The following is a 17,588-nucleotide window of genomic DNA, read 5'->3' on the forward strand; positions in this document are numbered from 1 at the left end:
AAAGGCTTAGTTAGTGCATCAGCAATATTATATGCAGAGCCGACTTTGTCAATCGAAACTTCTCCTCTTTCCACAATCTCTTGGAAGATGTGGTACTTTCTCAATATATGTTTGGATTTCTGATGAGACCTTGGCTCCTTTGCCTGAGCTATGGCTCCCGTGTTGTCACAAAACATCGGGACAGGAGCAACTCCATTAGGAATGACGCCCAACTCTTGGACGAAATTCCTTAACCAAACAACCTCCTTTGCTGCAGCTGATACAGCAATGTATTCGGCCTCAGTGGTGGAATCCGCAGTACTGTCTTGCTTGGAACTCTTCCAAGAGACAGTAGCACCATTGAGCATGAATACGAACCCAGAGGTTGACTTTGAGTCATTGATATCACTTTGGAAGTTAGAGTCGATATAGCCTTCCAATTTCAGTTCTCCACCCCCATAGACCAAGAACAACTTATTGGTCCTTCTCAAATACTTGAGGATGTCTTTCACAGCTTTCCAGTGTAGAAGACTAGGGTTCGATTGATATCTACTCACTACACTTAGTTCATAAGCCACGTCTGGACGTGTAGATATCATCACATGCATGATACTACCAATTGCGGATGCATACAGAATGCGTGTCATCGTCGCTATCTCTGCATCAGTCTTGGGAGACATAGACTTGGATAGGGACGAGCCATGACACATTGGTAGATGTCCTCTCTTGGACTCATCCATCGAGAACCGCTTAATGATGGTATCAATGTATGTGGACTGGGTGAGACCAAGCAATCTTCTCGATCTATCTCTGTAGATCTGTATTCTCAATACAAAAGATGCTTCACCCAAGTCCTGCATCGAGAACTTACTCGCTAACCATATTTTAGTTGATTGCAACATCCCTACATAATTCCCAATGAGTAGAATGTCATCAACATAAAGCACCAGGAATGTCACAGCACTCTCACTGACCTTCTTATACACACAGGGTTACTCAGGATTCTTAGTAAAACCAAACTTTTTGATTGTAATACAGAATATGAGGTTCCAACTCCTAAATTCCTGCTTTAAACCATAAATAGATCTCTGAAGTTTGCATACCATATGCTCACTTCCGACAGATGTAAACCCTTCAGGTTGAGACATATAAATCTCTTCCTTAATATCCCCATTAAGAAAGACTGTCTTGACATCCATCTGCCGGCAATATCCTTATAGACTTGAACATTGCAACTGGAGAAAATGTTTCCTCAAAGTCAACTCCTTGTCTTTGAGTATATCCTTTTGCAACCAATCACGCCTTGAAGGTCAATACCTTCCTGATGATATCCGGGTGAATCGGGTACGATACAAATGGGTAATCCACCGGATAATGAAGGTAATTTTGTGTTTAGGGAATATGAGTAAGGATAATGGCTTCAGTCGAGACCTGCAAACAAGAAAAGAACTCGTGAATAGGCTCTGGAAGGTTGTCCGGCGTGTCCACTCCGATGCTTAAGTCAGCAGGTTGAAGACGAAGAACACAAGCGATATATCATATATGTGGGGATATATGTAAGTGCTTGAGAGTTCAAATTTTTCAGAATCTGTAAATGAAAGTAATACCTGCTATTTATAGTAGTGAATGTGGTAGGTACCTTGTTTTCAGTGCCACCTACTAAGTATCGCAAGTTGGATGCCCATACTTTTTGCTTCTCATGACTTCTAAAACACGCCAAACCCATGTTGTTCTGACAGATTAGACAACTTATACCAATCACACTCAAGTATGGTTCAATTCTCGAGGTAGCCCAAGTAGTAAGGTTCCCGGGAGCTTGTATGAGAGACCTGGCTCTTGATTGCCCGGGAAGAGGATATGTGCCCTGATGACGAGGATAACTCCTGGCAGCTTGGTTCTGATTTGGTCTATCCAATTAGTTTCTCGGGTCATTCTAGACCCGGGTCCTTATGGGTATCACCACTCATCCCTTAAATAGTCGGGCTAGAGTTTTACTCGCTGTCCCGATCAGTCATGCCTGAACTCCAAATAGAAAAATAATCCAGAGTTTATAAAAGCATCGGGGGCTTCAAATATCCCATAGATGGGATGAAGTGTCGGGGCCTCACGTCTCCCGGACTTAGAATAAGGTGCCGGGGCCTCATGTCTCTCAAACTTGTAATATTTTTGTCACTTAGTATTCTCGGGTGGCAGGACTGATGTCATGATGACGTATGCCCTAGCATTTATACCGCCAAAAAAAGTTCCATATTCCGAGGTAATAATGAGCCTGACGCCTCGATATCCGTGTGCGTTCTTTCATACTCCGGCACAATTTCCTAAACGTATCCTGGCCGTCCCATTTTTTTAGATCAACGGTGTAGATTAACTTCCAACCCTTATATATAGTAGCTGACCAGTTTTTCCTAAATCATTCAAAAATTCAAAAACTGACACAAGCTCTTGCAAAATTTTCTCTCAATTTTCCGATGTGCAAAGTACTCCGGCGATCTTCCACCACTGCAGCTCTTCACTCGCGCGACCACCCACTACCTTCCTCAGAAACTTGTAAGTTTTCTCTTTTCAAAATTTTTGATTCCACCACCTCCACCTCAGGAGCCAATGCGCGAGGCTCATCTGGTTATGAGTCCACCGCGCTGCGCTCTGATTCATCTCCTTCCCCTCCCCCCGCTGTCTTCCTACCCACTCTTCTAAAAATCCCATAGCCCATCAAACCAATCCTTCCTCTTCAAAACCCTATTCCACGGGCCCCTCCCAAACTCCGAAAAAGAGCAAGGGTAAAGGAAAGGCCCGGGCTTCTGATCCTCCTGCTACCGAGACCTCGGGGGTTCCTTGGTTCTCCTCAATGAGCATCACCTTGTGCTCGGGGGCGGATGAGGAACTCCGAGTTCTGGGCTCGATTCCTTCCACCTTTTCCATTTTGATTCCTGGTACTTCTGATAGGGCCGATCAGCCTCCTTTCGGCTTTACAACCTTCTTCCGGGACCAAGTTAGAAATGGTCTCCGGTTTCCTATCCCCCCTTCTATATCGAGGTCGCCAAGTTTTTTGGTGTACCTAATAACCAACTCCACCCAAATCTTTAAGGATTATAGCATCGGCCTATGTCCTTTTCAAAATGAACAATCTCCTCGTCAACCCCCTCGTCCTTCACTATTTCTTTTTTTGCAGACTAGGAGATAATGCCTTCTCCCTGTCTGCCCGTCTTAACTCCGGTTCCTTGATGATATTCCTTCTTCCTAGAAGGGATGGAAAGGCCATTTCTTTTTCATTCAACTCCCGGGTCCCCTTCCTTGCTTAACCGGGTTTCTTCCTTGTCTTCTCCCATAACCTTCCCTTCCTAAGGCTTACAAATTTGAGGACCCCTTCCTTAAAAGCCAAACCCTGGTCGAGGGCCACAGATACTCTTCCTCCATCCTTATCTCGGATGAGAATTTGGTTGCGTATGGGTTGAGTGCTCGGGCTGAAGATCCCATGGACCGGGTAATTGACGAGGTTGCTGGCTCGAGCGCTCAACCCGGTAAATCTCTCTAATGCACTTTCTCTTTACTTCTGCTCTTTAATAGTATTATATTCATACTAACTCCCCTTATTTTTGTGCAGATAAGATGCAGGAGGCATTCCTCAAAAAATGGGAGGCTGAGAGGGTAGCCAAGGAAAAGAAAATGGCAGCCCGGAAAGTGGCTGCCGAGAAGAAAAAACTGGCTGCAGAGGAGGTGGCCTGGCTGAAGGAGTCAGCCCGAGCAATCACCGAACAGGAACGAGAGGGGTCTTGGGTAGAAATCTCGGACTCCGAAGACCACGTTCCTCTCCTCCAGAGGAAGCGAAAGGCTATTACGAGCCTCGAGCTGATTCTAGTTGAAGGTAACCAGGAAGGAGATCAAGGATCCTCCCGAGCAAGTCAATCGACCACCCCTCCCCACCAACAGCCTACACAAGAGCCCTCCCAGGAGCTTCTCACTTCTACCCAGCCCGCTCGGGCTAACATCTTTTTGTAAGGGGCTACTCCTACTAAGCTAAAGATTTTCAAACAACTCCTTATCCCGGATGAGGAGACACACCTAAGGAGCTCCCGAGCCACACCAAAACTTTTCAAAGGTTCCAACAAGATCTTGGCAGTAAGTTGTTTTTCCTTGTCTCTATCTCTTTTTTTTTTTACTAACTTCTTTGGCACAGTGTGTCCAGCTGATGATCTCGGCCTTTGAAGAGGTAGCCCCCGCAGCCACTCTTACCAATAACTGAGCTCGGCAATTCAAGGATATCCAAGAGCGACTTAAAGAGGAATTGTCTTGGGTTCGGGCCCTTCATGCAAATAAGGTGGCTGGCCTGCGTGCTAACCTTGATAAGGCCAACCAAGATCTGGAGAAAGGCCGGGAAGCCACCAACGAGGGCCTCATCAGGGAGGAGACCCTTTAGGGACACCTCTCCGTCCTTGAAGGCAAGGACAAATCCCTGATAGAGGGCAAGCAAGAGCAAATGTCTTGGGCCACTACTGCTGAGAGGGCCCTGGTTGAAGCCGTACTCAACTGGGAGCAACTGCAAACCTCCTTCCTCCTCTCCCGAGAATTCAAGGCGGCTGTGGAAGATCGGGCTTATCCTCTATTCAAGACCGGTTTTAATAAATGCCAGGAACAATTTGAAGAAGCCAGGCTCCTGCCCAAGGATAAGGAAAATTTCCCTGACTTCAGACAAGCCATAGCATCGCTCCCAAAGGATGGGGAAGAGGAAAAAGAAAGCTCCCAGGATGAAGAAGAATAGCCATGGTCCGGGCAAATGGACTTAGAGTAAGATTGTACTTGTTTCTTTTCTTTGTAATTTTCAGCCTCTGGGCTTTAATTAATGAAAATTTCAACTTCCTTCATATTCAATACCTTCACCTGTGCCTTTTAATACTTAGGTAATTCTTCAATACTCGGTCATCAGAACTGATTGTGACTAACAAATCACAAAATTTTCCAAGTGTTGAAAACTAACCGGTAACTTCAAATAAGTAGTCGGGATTTTGATTACTGCCATGACTAAAATGCCATGTACTTAGTAAATGATCGAGATGTAGAACCCCTAAGCCAAGGTATAAAGCCTTGGGTTGTGTGTATAACCAAAGTGCGGAGCCTTGGGCATGGAGCATGTCCCGAGACTTGGAACGATCGAGGTGTGGTTCTCCGAGCCAGGGTGTAATGCCCTTGCTTATTAATAACCAAGGTACGGAGCCTTGGGCCAGGGAGCATGTCCCGGGACTTGGGAATGGTCGAGGTGTGGTGCCCCAAGCCAGGGTGTAGTGCCATGAGCTTATTAATAACCAAGGTACGAAGCCTAGGGCTTGGGAGCATGTCCCGGGAATTGGGAATGGTCAAGGTATGGTGCCCTGAGCCAGGGTGTAGTGCCCTGAGCTTATTAATAACCAAGGTACGGAGCCTTGGGCCAGGGAGCATGTCCCAAGATTTGGGAATGGTCTAGGTGTGGTGCCCCGAGCCAGGGTGTAGTGCCCTGGGCTTATTAATAACCAAGATATGGAGCCTTGGGCCAGGAGCATGTCCCGGGACTTGGGAATGATCAAGGTGTGGTGCCCCGAGCCAGGGTGTAGTGCCCTGGGCTTATTAATAACCAAGATACGGAGCCTTGGGCCGGGGAGCATGTCCCGGGACTTGAGAATGGTCGAGGTGTGGTGCCTCGAGCCAGGGTGTAGTGCCCTGGGCTTATTAATTAGCCGGGGCGTCGTACCACTCGGACTTAATTATCATATTCAAACACTTTCTCTGGGACGAACATCACTTTTATTATTTTCAAACGAATAATTACATCTGTTAAGAATAATACTTCTTTAAATTAAATACATTCCAGGGTCTTTTGAGAGAATGTCCTTGAGCATCCTCAAGATAAAAAGCTCCCGAGCTGACTCTCCGGGTTATTCTGTAAGGTCCTTCCCACCGAACTTCCAACTTTACCACATCTCCCGCTGCATTAACTTTCTTCATAACCAGATCCCCTACTTGGAAGTCTCGGATTCAGACTTTCTTGTTGTATGCTTTCATAACCCGGCCTCGGTAAGCTTCCATTCGAATCATGGCTCGCTCTCTATTTTCTTCCACTAAGTCCAACTCCATTGCCCGGCTTTGATCATTGTTACCCGGGTAAGATTCTACCCGGGAAGAAGATTGTCCGATTTCAACTAGCAGAACCGCTTCAGAACAATATACCAGATTAAAGAGAGTTTCTTGAGTTGGTGCCTGTGGAGTAGTTCTGTATGCCCAGAGAACACTGGGCAATTCTTCCACCCAATCTTTTCCTTTGCCATGCAACCTAGTTTTCAAGGCTTGCACTATAATTCTATTCACAACTTCTGTCTTGCCATTAGCTTGATGATAGGCAACAGAAGTGAAATACTGAGCGATCTTCTTCTCCCGGCACCAAGATGTAATCTCTCTTCCCTGAAACTGTCTCCCATTGTCTGAGATCAGTCTCCTGGGGACTCCAAATTGGCATACTATATTCTTCCATAGAAACTTTAAAACTTACTGCTCAGTGATCTTGGCCAGGGATCGGCTTCTACCTTTTAGGAAAATAATCCACAACCACCAAGAGAAACTTCTTCTGAGCCCGGGCAATAGGGAAGGGACCCACGATATCCATGCTTCATTGATCAAAGGGACAACAAGCCCAGATAGGCTTCATAGGAGTGGCCGGGTTGTGCTGGAAATTTGAATGATGTTGAAAACCCTCACAAGCTCGGACAACTTGAGCAGAGTCCTGGCTAATAGTAGGCCACCAGAATCCGGCAAACATTGCTTTTCGGTCCAATGCTACTCCTCCCAAATGCTCGCCGCAACACCCTTCGTGAATTTCCCGGAGGACATAACCCACCTCCTCCTCAGGTAAGCATTTTAATAGAGGTCCCTGAAATGATCTCCTGTACAAGACATTATTTAAGAGAACAAACCTGGGAGCTTGTATCTTGATCTTCTGAGCTCGGAATTTATCTTCAGGTAGTTCATTGCTTGCAATGAATTTGATCAGGGATGTCATCCACGAATCCTCAGGTGTTGGCAATGTTTCTTTTTCAGTAGAGAGGATTAACCGGGATACATGCAAAATTTCCCGGGTGCTGACTTCTGATAGAGAGGCAGCCATCTTCGCCAAAGCATATGTTTCCTCATTCTCTTCACGGGGTATTTATTCAATACTCCAATCCACAAAAAATTTCTGACTGGGATTTTATGAGCTTGAGATATTTAAGTGTCCTGTCATATTTAGCTTCATAAACACCCTTTATCTGTTGAGTGATCAGTTGTGAATCAGAGTACAAAATTATTCGAGAAGCTCCAATATCCTGGGCAGTTCGGATACCAGCAAGGACAACCTCATACTCTGCCTCATTATTAGTCACTCGGGAGTCAATTCTTAATGCCAGCTTAATCTTCTCTCCCAGGGGAGCAATGATCACCACCCCTACACCACATTCGGAAAGGTTAGAAGCCCCATCCACAAAAACTCTCCATACTTCCTCTTCCTCTGGTTGAACCATCTCGGATAAAAAATCTGATAGAGCCTGTGCTTTGATGGCAACCCGGGGTTTATACTCAATATCATACTCCCCCAACTCCACTGTCCACTTGATCATCTGCTCGGATACCTCTGAATGAGTCATAATCCTCCCGAGAGGACTATTGGTAAGCACAATGATATGATGCGACAGGAAATAGGGCCGCAACTTCTGGGCAGTCATGACCAAAGCCAGGGCTATCTTCTCTACCTCGCTATATCGGAGCTCGAGACCCCCCTAAGAGCGTGACTGACAAAATAGACATGCCTCTGATCAGAGCCTTCTTCTTTTATCAGGACGGAGCTGACAACATACTCTATAGTGGATAGATAAACAAATAATATCTCCCTGAGCTCTGGCTTTACGAGGACAGGCAGCTGTGCTAGATGGTTCTTCAGATCCTAGAAGGCCTGTTCACATTTGTCATCCCATCCAAACTTCTGGGCCTTTCTCAGAACCTGAAAGAATAGATAACTCCGATGCGCTGATCGGGATATGAACCGGGAAAGAGAAGCAATTCTCCCAGTCAGCTTTTTAACTTCTCGGACGGATAAAGGAGATGGAATATTTAGCACAGACTTGACTTTCTCCCGATTCACCTCGATCCCCCGATCTGTTAATACAAAACCCAAAAATTTTCCACTTTTTACTCCAAAAACACATTTGGCTAGATTAAGCTTTATTCCATAATGAGCAAGGGTGGCAAAAGTTTCATCCAAATCAGGAACAAAATCAGCAACCTCCTTGGACTTGCCCAAGATATCATCCACGTACACCTCTAAATTCCTGCCCATCTGCTCCTCAAAAACTTTGTTCATGAGACGTTGATAGGTGCCCCTGGCATTCTTCAACCCGAAAGGCATAAGAACATAGAAAAATGTGCCCCCGAGGTGATGAAACTTGATTTATCTTGATCACTTTCAGCTAGGGGGATTTGATGATACCCCTGGTAAGCATCCATGAGGCTTAGTAGTTCATAGCTCGAGGTGGAGTCCAGCAAGTGATCAATCATGGGCAGAGGATAGTGGTCCTTAGGGCAAGCTTTGTTGAGGTCCCGAAAATCCACGCACATTCTCCACTTTCCCGTGGACTTGGGTACAACACCACATTTGAGAGCCACGTAGGAAATTGTATTTCCCGAATGTGGCCGGCTTGCAGCAGATCTTTCACTCGTACATCAATAACTTTGTCCTTCTCAGGACCAAAGTGCCTCTTTTTCTATTTCATCGGGTGAGATCCCGGGAGAATATTCAAGTGATGCTCAGCTATCAGGGGTGAGATCCCTGTCAATTCCTGTTGAGACCAGGAAAAAAAATTAAGATTAGTTTTTAAACATTCTATCAAACTAACCGAGTGGATAAGTCAAGGTCTCGGGCCACCCTGATTTCCTTGCCTGGTCCAATCTCTACCACCTCCTGCTCTTCTTCCCCCACAAATTGCACTTCACCTTCCTCCACCATCCTCCTACCTCCCTCATCGGTTCTCACAGCCTTCCCCTCCCTCCTAGCCTTCTTCTGATCCACCCAGACTGCCTCCACATAACACTTCCGGGAAGAAGGCTGATCTCCCCGAACTTCACCCACTCAGCTCCCCACGGGAAACTTAATCTTCTGATGGTAGGTGGATGCTACGGTCCTTAACTCATTCATTGCAGGCCGCCCCAAAATGATGTTATATGATGATGGGGAATCCACCATAGTGAAAGTGGTTATCACAGTTTTCTTAAGTTCCCGGGTGCCTAAAGTTAACGGCCAGACAATCTCCCCCTTTGGATAAACAACACGTCCTGCAAAGCCAAAAAGCGCAGTCTCCACAGTCTCCAACTGATACCCTTGTAGATCCATTTGTACCAAGGTATCCTTAAAAATTACATTAACAGAACTGCCAGAGTCCACAAAAAAATTCTCAGAATTGTTAGAGTAGGTGCCCGGCAAGCCAACTTGTGGCTCGGGCTTTATTGACTCTAATGTAAAACAATCTTTATCTTAATAATATTTTATGATTTTATTCGATTATGGCATTATACGTTATCTGTATACCCATGCAAGCTGCATAGATAAAGTCCTTGAATATACAATAGGTACCATGAGGTCTGCGTCACAACGTAAGATCATGAAACTCATTAGGAAGTTCATCGTATATTCTAAACAGGTTCCTAGTCGAATCAGCCGCCTAAACAAGGATAAAGATCGCTCGAGCTTGAGACTAGCATATGTAGTGTAAACGCCATGTTTCATTGGCAAGGGCATGGAGATGTCCATTCACACAGATGGGTGATCATATGATGATGCACTGAACCACCCTCTCTCGGACTATCCAAGTGGTTCCCACTTATCGAGTGGAATAGTCCGCAGTTATGGTTGTACACCATTAGTCCTTTTGAGATGAGTTATAGAAGTAACTATCTCGATTGTTTTCAAAACCACGACCACTTCCACGTCCACGTCCACGACAACGATCTCGATTTTGACCTCGACCAAAACCTTGTCTTTGACTTTGATTTTGGTTTCCATGTTTAAATTCATTTTTACGTACAACATTTACTTCTGGAAATGACATTGATCCTGTGGGTCGGGACTAATGATTTCTCATTATCAGCTCATTGTTCTTTTCTGCCACAAGAAGACATGCAATAAGTTTAGAATATTTCGCAAATTCACGCACTCTATATTGTTGTTGTAGAGTTATATTTGATGCGTGAAAAATGAAAAATATTTTTTCAAGCATTTCCGATTCTGTAACCTCATATCCACAAAATTTTTATTGCGAGATTATTCGATACAACACTGAATTGTAATCATTGACTTTCTTAAAATCTTGAAATCTTAATGTGTTCCATTCATCACGGGACGGTCGAAAGTATAAATTCCTTTATACGTTTAAATCTTTCTTTTAATCTTTTCCATAAAGCCATGAGATCGTTTTCAATGATATCCACATTTTAATCTTTCATCAAGATGTCGACGCAAAAATATTATAGCTTTTGCCTTTTATTGTGATGATGAGATATCATTTTCTTTAATGGTCTCACTTAGACACAATGACTCAATATGCATTTCTACATCGAGAGTCCATGGCATATAATTTTTTTCCGGATAATGTCGAGCGCAACAAATTAGAGTTTTGTCAAATTTGACATGGTCATACTAGAAAAATACAATGCATTTTATTAGTTAAGTTCTAAAATTTATTAATATAACAATAAAAAGTAACAGATAAATTATAAGTACGATCATTCTTAAAAATAGAGAAAAATGCGAGGCGGATATTCTCCGATAAATACAAGACTAATGAGTATAATGATCAAAATAATTATACAAAATAATCTTGAAAGAATCATCTTCTTCTTCGAAAATTTTGATGAGTGATTGAATGTGTTTGTAAAATCATATTTATAGGTAAAAACTTGTCGTTTATAACCGTTACAAAATCTTAAAAAAATAAATGTATGTATATGTAAATTTTATGGTAATAATTTGATGTATATAATGTTAATCATGTTTAAATAATTATGTATATCACAACACAATATTATAATGAGGTGTCAGGGACTCCTTTTATATAATACTGTGACATTATACAAATATATCTAATTATTATATAACGTAATAAAAATATATAAACAATGAAATAATCGCATCACATTATTATAATGAGGTGTCGTAGACTCCTTTTATATAATAACATGATATTATTCAAATATATATACAATAAATAAACAGTACCACAATAAATTATATAAGCACTGTAATAATATAACACATCACGTTATTATAATGAAGTAAGTGTCATAGACTTCTTTTCTATAATAACATAATATCATATATTAAATATATACACAATAAAAATAAATAAACAGTAAACTAAATATTTTTACTTTTGAATATTGTTACTTTTTTCTTGTGTTTTGGAGCTTGAAAAAATATAGAGAATCGAACCTTCGAGTATCGTGCTGATAATATGTTAAAAGTAAAAATTTAAGGCAAAAAATAAAAATATCAAACTCACAAAATATATTAAACTACACACTTTATAAAATTTTGTCTACTCAATTGTGTGTTTTCTTCACAAATTGAGAGACTTATTTATAGTATTTCTTTGGAAATAATCCAAAAATAAATACATTATTACATACATCATCACACTAATTTTCAAGATTTAATAATTCCAACTCTTATTTTCAACATATTTCGTGTTGTGATTCTCCCCATTTATTTGCATAAATTTTTGTGGCCTTATTATTTTGATGGGATGAAATAAATGCTTTTGATTTTTAAAATTTTGTGTATATGCAGAACTAAGAGTAAAATGTCGCACAATATAGAACGCCAATTCGAATAGAAGATTTCGTCCAAGACTGAAACACTGCTCTTTGCAAAGAAAATAAATAGGGGGACAAGCTAACCAAACTAATAGTCCTCAGAGTCAACACCACAGTTCAACATATGATTCAGCTTCTTTACATCTGGAAAGACGATCATTCTTGGTGGTATTTCCACTCTATTTTTACGAACAGAGAATTAGAAAATATGAACGTAAGCATGTGACCGAAGCACGCGGAATCGAAGTATATTTTATAAAATGTATATTGTGCACAAAATTTAGATTCCCTTTGAGGTGATAAAAGATATTTATACAAAGAAGTTAATATCTTTGAGTAGAAAGAACAAATTATTTGAATCTCAATACGTAATACGCTCAATTAAAAGAATCTCACTAAAGACTGCAGCATTTGTATCTGAAATGTCCAACCACATGAAGAAGAGATAGTACTCCTTGATTCACCCCAATGCTTTGACATGTGGAAGGCTTTAGTTTAGTGTGTGAATTTTCAAAAGTTTTTATATCGAAACGCAGACCTTCAAGCACGCAGATCCTTGTCTGATTCCCAAACTGTGTCCTTTGGAACAGAAACATCGTTAAACTTCCCAGCTCCAATCTCCACATGCAAAAGGGGGTCAGATTCAGATTCCTTCAGCTGTATAGAAGACAAGAAAAGAAATAACAATGGGCAGTATATAGCCATTAGGCGTCTCTTACTCAAAACAGAGTAATGAACGATCTTCTAAATTTGAGAGGATGAGAAGTATCCCATACCTGATTCGGTGCTGGTGCTTCTTCACTTCTTTTCTGATTCTCGATAGTACAATAATAAGAATATAGAACCATCCCAACCATCGCAACCAATATGCCAAAAATGTTCCTCCAGCTGAATGGATCACCAACCAAAACATAACCAAATGCTAATACTAAACAAGTTTTGAGATGCCCAAGAACTTGATAAGTGACAGGAGATGTTTTGCCTATCACAAGGAATGTGCTAAAATTAACGGAGATCGCGATCAGGCAGGATAGAAGAATAAACACCTGCAACACAATGATTGATTCTGATTCTAGATACACAATTGGTATTTAAAACTAGTCATAGAGATATTGAACCATATCTTACTTACCAACACACGTGGGGTGTAGTCGAAAGAAAATACATTTAGGCCAGTCAAAAGCTTATCCAGAAATGGACCCGAGATGAGTAGGGTGACTGATTGATAAAGACAAGATTGATACAGAAGTTGGGTTGAAGAAATCTTGTACTTCTTTTGGATGGTATTAGTCATCTAAAATAAACTGTTAAGATCTCTAACAATCCAATCATCCAAAAACCTAATGCCATGCATGGTGTAAAGATAGTTATGTCATGAACCCATATCATATGCTCATACAAAATCTAAACAACATAACAAACATGAAATGCTGAAATGTAATCATTATGCTGGATCCATCATAAGAAAAAAGTTAAAAGTCACAAGATTTTAATTTTGGGTAAGAAATCCTTACCCTAATAAGATTAAACCTGAAGATTATTTTCTATGTTGGTATTGTACTATCAGGATGAATGAAAACAGTCCATAACACAAACCTATAGAAATCCAAACCATTTAACGAACATGAAATGTCCAAAGGCGATTTTTTTTATATTTTCTTCCCCAGGTAAGAAAGAGTGGACGGCTTCCTTGTTCACACAGAAAATAGCCTTCAAATGGAAGGTAAAAGGGCATTAGCAGGAGCCTTTTGCGCTGAGTACACCCTTATAAGGTTCTATTCAGTTCATATGACAACGAAATAGGAAAAATTCAACGCTCATCTTACATCCCCTTATAAGCAGTAAGCTTAGGCACCAAATGCGCCCAGTGGCTTTATACTAAAATTTAGTTCATCATCATATTTTTATCAGCAAGTTTCAACAAAGTTTTTACACATAGTACATATCGGAGTGTGATCTGATACTCATTCCTCCAGAAATTTGCTCGTGGCTATCCTAAAACTAGTTTTTCATGTGTCAGAGTTGACACAAATTTAAGAGTTTCTGCTAGTATCCCTATGAAAAATCAGAAAGTTAGGTTTAATGAGCCAAGGTGTAATCTGAATGAATGGCGTAACGAATGCATCCATATAGAAAAGGGATACAATTTGAGCAACACAAGTTGTAACAACTGCGAGAAAGGAGAGAAACGAGCCCAGGAAATTGAGCTGCAAATCAGTGATGGTTGCAATTCCAACACCTAAAAGAAGAATTCCAAGAGAAAACTTTATGCTTTTACTGCAATTGTCACAACCCAATACAAATATTAGAGACAGAGCAAATCAATAAAAACATTTTCCAAAAATTAAAGCTTAATTTGAACATAAGAATATAATGATAACACATCACTTTTCTTAGCAGAAGTTCGATGTACAGAATCGTTGCAAGAAAATGACTTGTCGGTCGCGATGTACATAGTTATGGTCAAATAAATATTAGAGACACAACAGATCAATAAAAACATATCCCAGAAATTAAAGCTTACTTTGACTGCAAGAATCAGAGGATAACATATCATATTTCTTAGCAGAAGTTAGATGTACAGAACGGATGTAAGAAAATGATTTTGTCCATTGCCATTTACATAGTTATCATAGGACAAAATAGCTGAGTCACAGCAACAGTTTACTCTAACAAATCCACTAGTCTAGCACCCCCATATAGTAACTTATAGCCCCTTCAGAAAATATTTCCCAGTAACAATACCTATTCAAGTAGAAATACAGATTGAATGATCACTCAGCTCGCATAAAACTTTTAAAGAGCGTGGCCAAAAAGAAAGTTAACAGTACCATTGAACTGTAATGAAGTAAAAAATGATAAAGTATGAAGATATATTTTATGATATAAGATGTAAAAAAAATTCCAGAAACTATGTGAACACCACCTGAATGTTTTGCTTAAGAAAAGGGTTTCCAATAGTACTGTGCATGGGATGATTGCCAGCTTAGTCATCTGGTCAAGCAATAAAACAGCTTAGTCATCTGGTCAAGCAATAAAAGTACACCTTTAAGCAAGAAAACAAACAGATCAAGGTTGAACCTGCTAGTAAAGAAACATAGACAAGAATATTTTACCTGATAAAAACCAACAGAATTGAAACCTAAGCTGAGATTTAACAATCCAATCGAAATTCCATTTAGAATACCGAATCCGATCACAGTTTGTGAATCTATTGGTTTTTTCTCAAAAAACTTCATCCATAGTGCCACATGAAGAGAACAAAAAGTAACAAGTAGATGCCAGCTTGTCAAGGTTGTAGCTGTATAGAGGAACAACAAAAGCAATGTCATCTCATAAATGTGTCTGTATCTTTTCTAATACATCCTAACCCTTAAAAACCTATTTGTAATTAAATGTGACTGACTCCCTTTCCTTTCTACTACTTCAGTAATGCGTGGTCAGACTAATACTATTCAAATAGCTTTACAGGCAACCATTCAGACAACCAAGTTTAATCAGTCGGGGCCTTTCACCATGGAGTCGTCATAAATTGATCAACACTATGCATTAAGGAAAAAATTAATCCCATAAATAGTTCAGGCGCGTAAGGACACAAATCATTCCGTGTGTCTATTTATATGACATTTTCTCAGGGGTCATGTATGAATATATAGTGTAAATCTTAATGGGGTGTGAGATCTGTCTACCCGACTCTTTTGAAGTATTCAGATTCATGCACAAAACAAAATACTTACTTCCTCGACTTGAATACAATTAAGCTAATTCAACTGCTTCAAAGCATTACCACAGATTAGAAACAGGAATAAACAACAGAACAGCGTTCGATTTGATGCAATCTATCCTACATTTCTCAGACAGGACACCTCATCTCACAAAATTTATCCGAGATTGAAATAACAAGATAAATAACAGGAAAGACCCACCAAAAGTGAAGTGCAAAGAACTCATAAGAGATTTGTTACAAATCACAATGGAAACCGACGAAATCACAGACAAAGTCAAAGCCCCTATCGTCCCCAGCTGAAACCCCTTGCTATCAACCATCTCCCCCCCTTTCGTCTTCTTCTTATTCTTCTTCCCCTGTAAAAAAATCCCAATAGATCAAAATAATCACCAAAAACTAGAACAAAGACACACCGAATAAAAAAATTAATAAATTCCGCACCTGAGCTGAATCCAGTGAATAATTGAATGCCGGATCTGCGATTGGGAACCGACACGTTTAAATTAGGTCAAAAAGTTAGGCAATCACCGTATATTGGTCACCAACAGTTTGTTGAACTAGCGTGCATGTGAATTCATCGAATTATTATACATATATGCAGATCGAATCGAGAGAGAGAGAGAGAAAAAGAGTAATCTTCATTAATTCAGTCAGATTTTGGGGAATGAGGAAATCGGGACTTTCAAAAGAAGAAAACGTATCTATTTTCCTATTTTACCCGTAAAGATAAAACTCATTTTAACAATAACAATCTAATTAGGGATAATTAAAACTGAATTTAATCAAAAACAATATTTAAAACTCCATTTATTCAAAATATTATAAAATTTAGAAATTTAGTTTCTTGGTCTTCCCGATTTCTTCTCATTCTTAAAATCCATCGTATTCCGGTACAAGTATCATCGACAATTTGTTCTTCGCCTTCACGAAACGCCAATTCCAAGTCCATTGTGAACTAATTGTATCGAGAATAATGAAGAAAAAAATTTTCGAGATTGAATGGAAAGAGAAATTAGTTAGGGATCATATATTGGTTCAACCTAAAACCTTTCAATTTGTTGTTATTATTATAGTAGATTTATTTTTTGAAATTGATCGTGTTCTAAAACTCGACTCTCAGATTACCAAAACCTGACCAAGCTTTAGCATTCGGAGTCGTGTTTTGATGAATATGGGTCCATTCAAAGAGACGCGACACAGATATCAAAACCCGACCCACAAAAACCCAATTTTGTATGATTATGTGTGGGGTCGAGATTTCATGAATTTGGTCGTGTTTTAGATTCATCAACACTCGACCCAGAGATTGTCAATAAGTGAAACGTTTTTTAAATCGTACTATGTTTTTAATTTTAGTTTTAGTAAAAGTCGTGCTTGACCCAGAACGAACACACGACCCAGTTTGTAATATCAGTTTTAGTAATAGGCTGGCAGACTAGTTGGGTTGAGTTTATGTGTTTGGATCGAGCTCGACCTAGAACGGCCCAGATTGAAAAACTGGACCCAAATTTTCCCATTTTTTCATGGCAAACAACAATTTCGTTGTTTTCTGCAAATTTATTTTCACACCAAACTTGGAAAAAATCATTTTTTTGAGTGCAAGTTGATATTGCGATCTCACTGCATTGAGATGTCTGATAAAATACATTCATTTTTGAATAAAAATGAGTTGGAGTAGTTGATCCAACAAACTTAATTCGGTAATTTAATTATATTTGTGAATTATTATATGAATTCCATTCAAATTTTGTGGTTTTTGATGAGTAGACAGGCCTATGATAGTGAGAGTGATAAATTTTGGATGATATATTACAAGAGGCATTTACCTTTTTCGTTGTTGGAGTATTGTTTGTTCACTGGCCTCAGATGCTCTAAATTTATCCTACCAAACCTGATGAAGATGGATATAAGCTTAGGCATTTTAGTAGGAGATCGAACTTATGTTAAGGTGATTTAAAGGATAAGATTGATAAAGAAAATGGTGGAGGTGAAGATGTGAATATTGAGAAATTGAAACTGACTA

The 17,588-nt window shown here is 40.1% G+C and overlaps 4 protein-coding genes across 5 annotated transcripts; all 4 read right to left on the minus strand.

The window, feature by feature from the left end:
* Nucleotides 1–5,982: 5,982 nt before the first annotated feature.
* Nucleotides 5,983–6,607, minus strand: LOC142533542 (uncharacterized). Its single transcript, XM_075640353.1, has 2 exons — nucleotides 6,528–6,607; nucleotides 5,983–6,439 (listed from the first exon to the last, which is right to left on the minus strand). Exons 1-2 carry the CDS (start codon nucleotides 6,605–6,607, stop codon nucleotides 5,983–5,985), a joined length of 537 nt encoding a protein of 178 aa, XP_075496468.1.
* Nucleotides 6,608–6,610: 3 nt separating this feature from the next.
* LOC142533543 (uncharacterized) lies at nucleotides 6,611–7,105 on the minus strand. The gene has a single exon (XM_075640354.1). It carries the CDS (start codon nucleotides 7,103–7,105, stop codon nucleotides 6,611–6,613), a length of 495 nt encoding a protein of 164 aa, XP_075496469.1.
* Nucleotides 7,106–7,151: 46 nt separating this feature from the next.
* LOC142533545 (uncharacterized) lies at nucleotides 7,152–7,700 on the minus strand. The gene has a single exon (XM_075640356.1). It carries the CDS (start codon nucleotides 7,698–7,700, stop codon nucleotides 7,152–7,154), a length of 549 nt encoding a protein of 182 aa, XP_075496471.1.
* Nucleotides 7,701–12,061: 4,361 nt separating this feature from the next.
* On the minus strand, nucleotides 12,062–16,271 carry LOC142532775 (UDP-xylose transporter 2-like). 2 transcript variants are annotated; one of them, XM_075639217.1, is made up of 8 exons: nucleotides 16,007–16,271; nucleotides 15,765–15,921; nucleotides 14,955–15,139; nucleotides 14,765–14,832; nucleotides 13,983–14,115; nucleotides 12,971–13,132; nucleotides 12,615–12,884; nucleotides 12,062–12,495 (listed from the first exon to the last, which is right to left on the minus strand). In XM_075639217.1, exons 2-8 carry the CDS (start codon nucleotides 15,883–15,885, stop codon nucleotides 12,379–12,381), a joined length of 1,056 nt encoding a protein of 351 aa, XP_075495332.1. In that variant the 5' UTR covers nucleotides 15,886–15,921; nucleotides 16,007–16,271; the 3' UTR covers nucleotides 12,062–12,378. The 2 variants fall into 2 exon arrangements, with proteins under 2 accessions (XP_075495332.1, XP_075495333.1); XM_075639218.1 differs by lacking the exons at nucleotides 15,765–15,921; nucleotides 16,007–16,271 and adding an exon at nucleotides 15,380–15,746 and having other exon boundaries at nucleotides 14,955–15,243.
* Nucleotides 16,272–17,588: the final 1,317 nt, after the last annotated feature.

Source organism: Primulina tabacum, chromosome 18 (assembly GCF_025594145.1).
Source record: "Primulina tabacum isolate GXHZ01 chromosome 18, ASM2559414v2, whole genome shotgun sequence".
Lineage (NCBI taxonomy): Eukaryota > Viridiplantae > Streptophyta > Magnoliopsida > Lamiales > Gesneriaceae > Primulina > Primulina tabacum.

Excerpts from the sequence above, each read along its gene's own strand:
- LOC142533542 (XM_075640353.1), bottom strand. The coding sequence starts at position 6,607 with ATGGATATCGTGGGTCCCTTCCCTATTGCCCGGGCTCAGAAGAAGTTT. Across the intron at positions 6,440-6,527 it reads GTGGATTATTTTCCTAAAAG|GAGACTGATCTCAGACAATG; the intron begins GTAGAAGCCGAT and ends TGGAGTCCCCAG.
- LOC142533543 (XM_075640354.1), bottom strand. The coding sequence starts at position 7,105 with ATGGCTGCCTCTCTATCAGAAGTCAGCACCCGGGAAATTTTGCATGTA.
- LOC142533545 (XM_075640356.1), bottom strand. The coding sequence starts at position 7,700 with ATGACTGCCCAGAAGTTGCGGCCCTATTTCCTGTCGCATCATATCATT.
- LOC142532775 (XM_075639217.1), bottom strand. The coding sequence starts at position 15,885 with ATGGTTGATAGCAAGGGGTTTCAGCTGGGGACGATAGGGGCTTTGACT. Across the intron at positions 14,833-14,954 it reads ATTCTGTTGGTTTTTATCAG|ATGACTAAGCTGGCAATCAT; the intron begins GTAAAATATTCT and ends TTGCTTGACCAG. Across the intron at positions 14,116-14,764 it reads TTCTTAAGCAAAACATTCAG|TAAAAGCATAAAGTTTTCTC; the intron begins GTGGTGTTCACA and ends TGACAATTGCAG.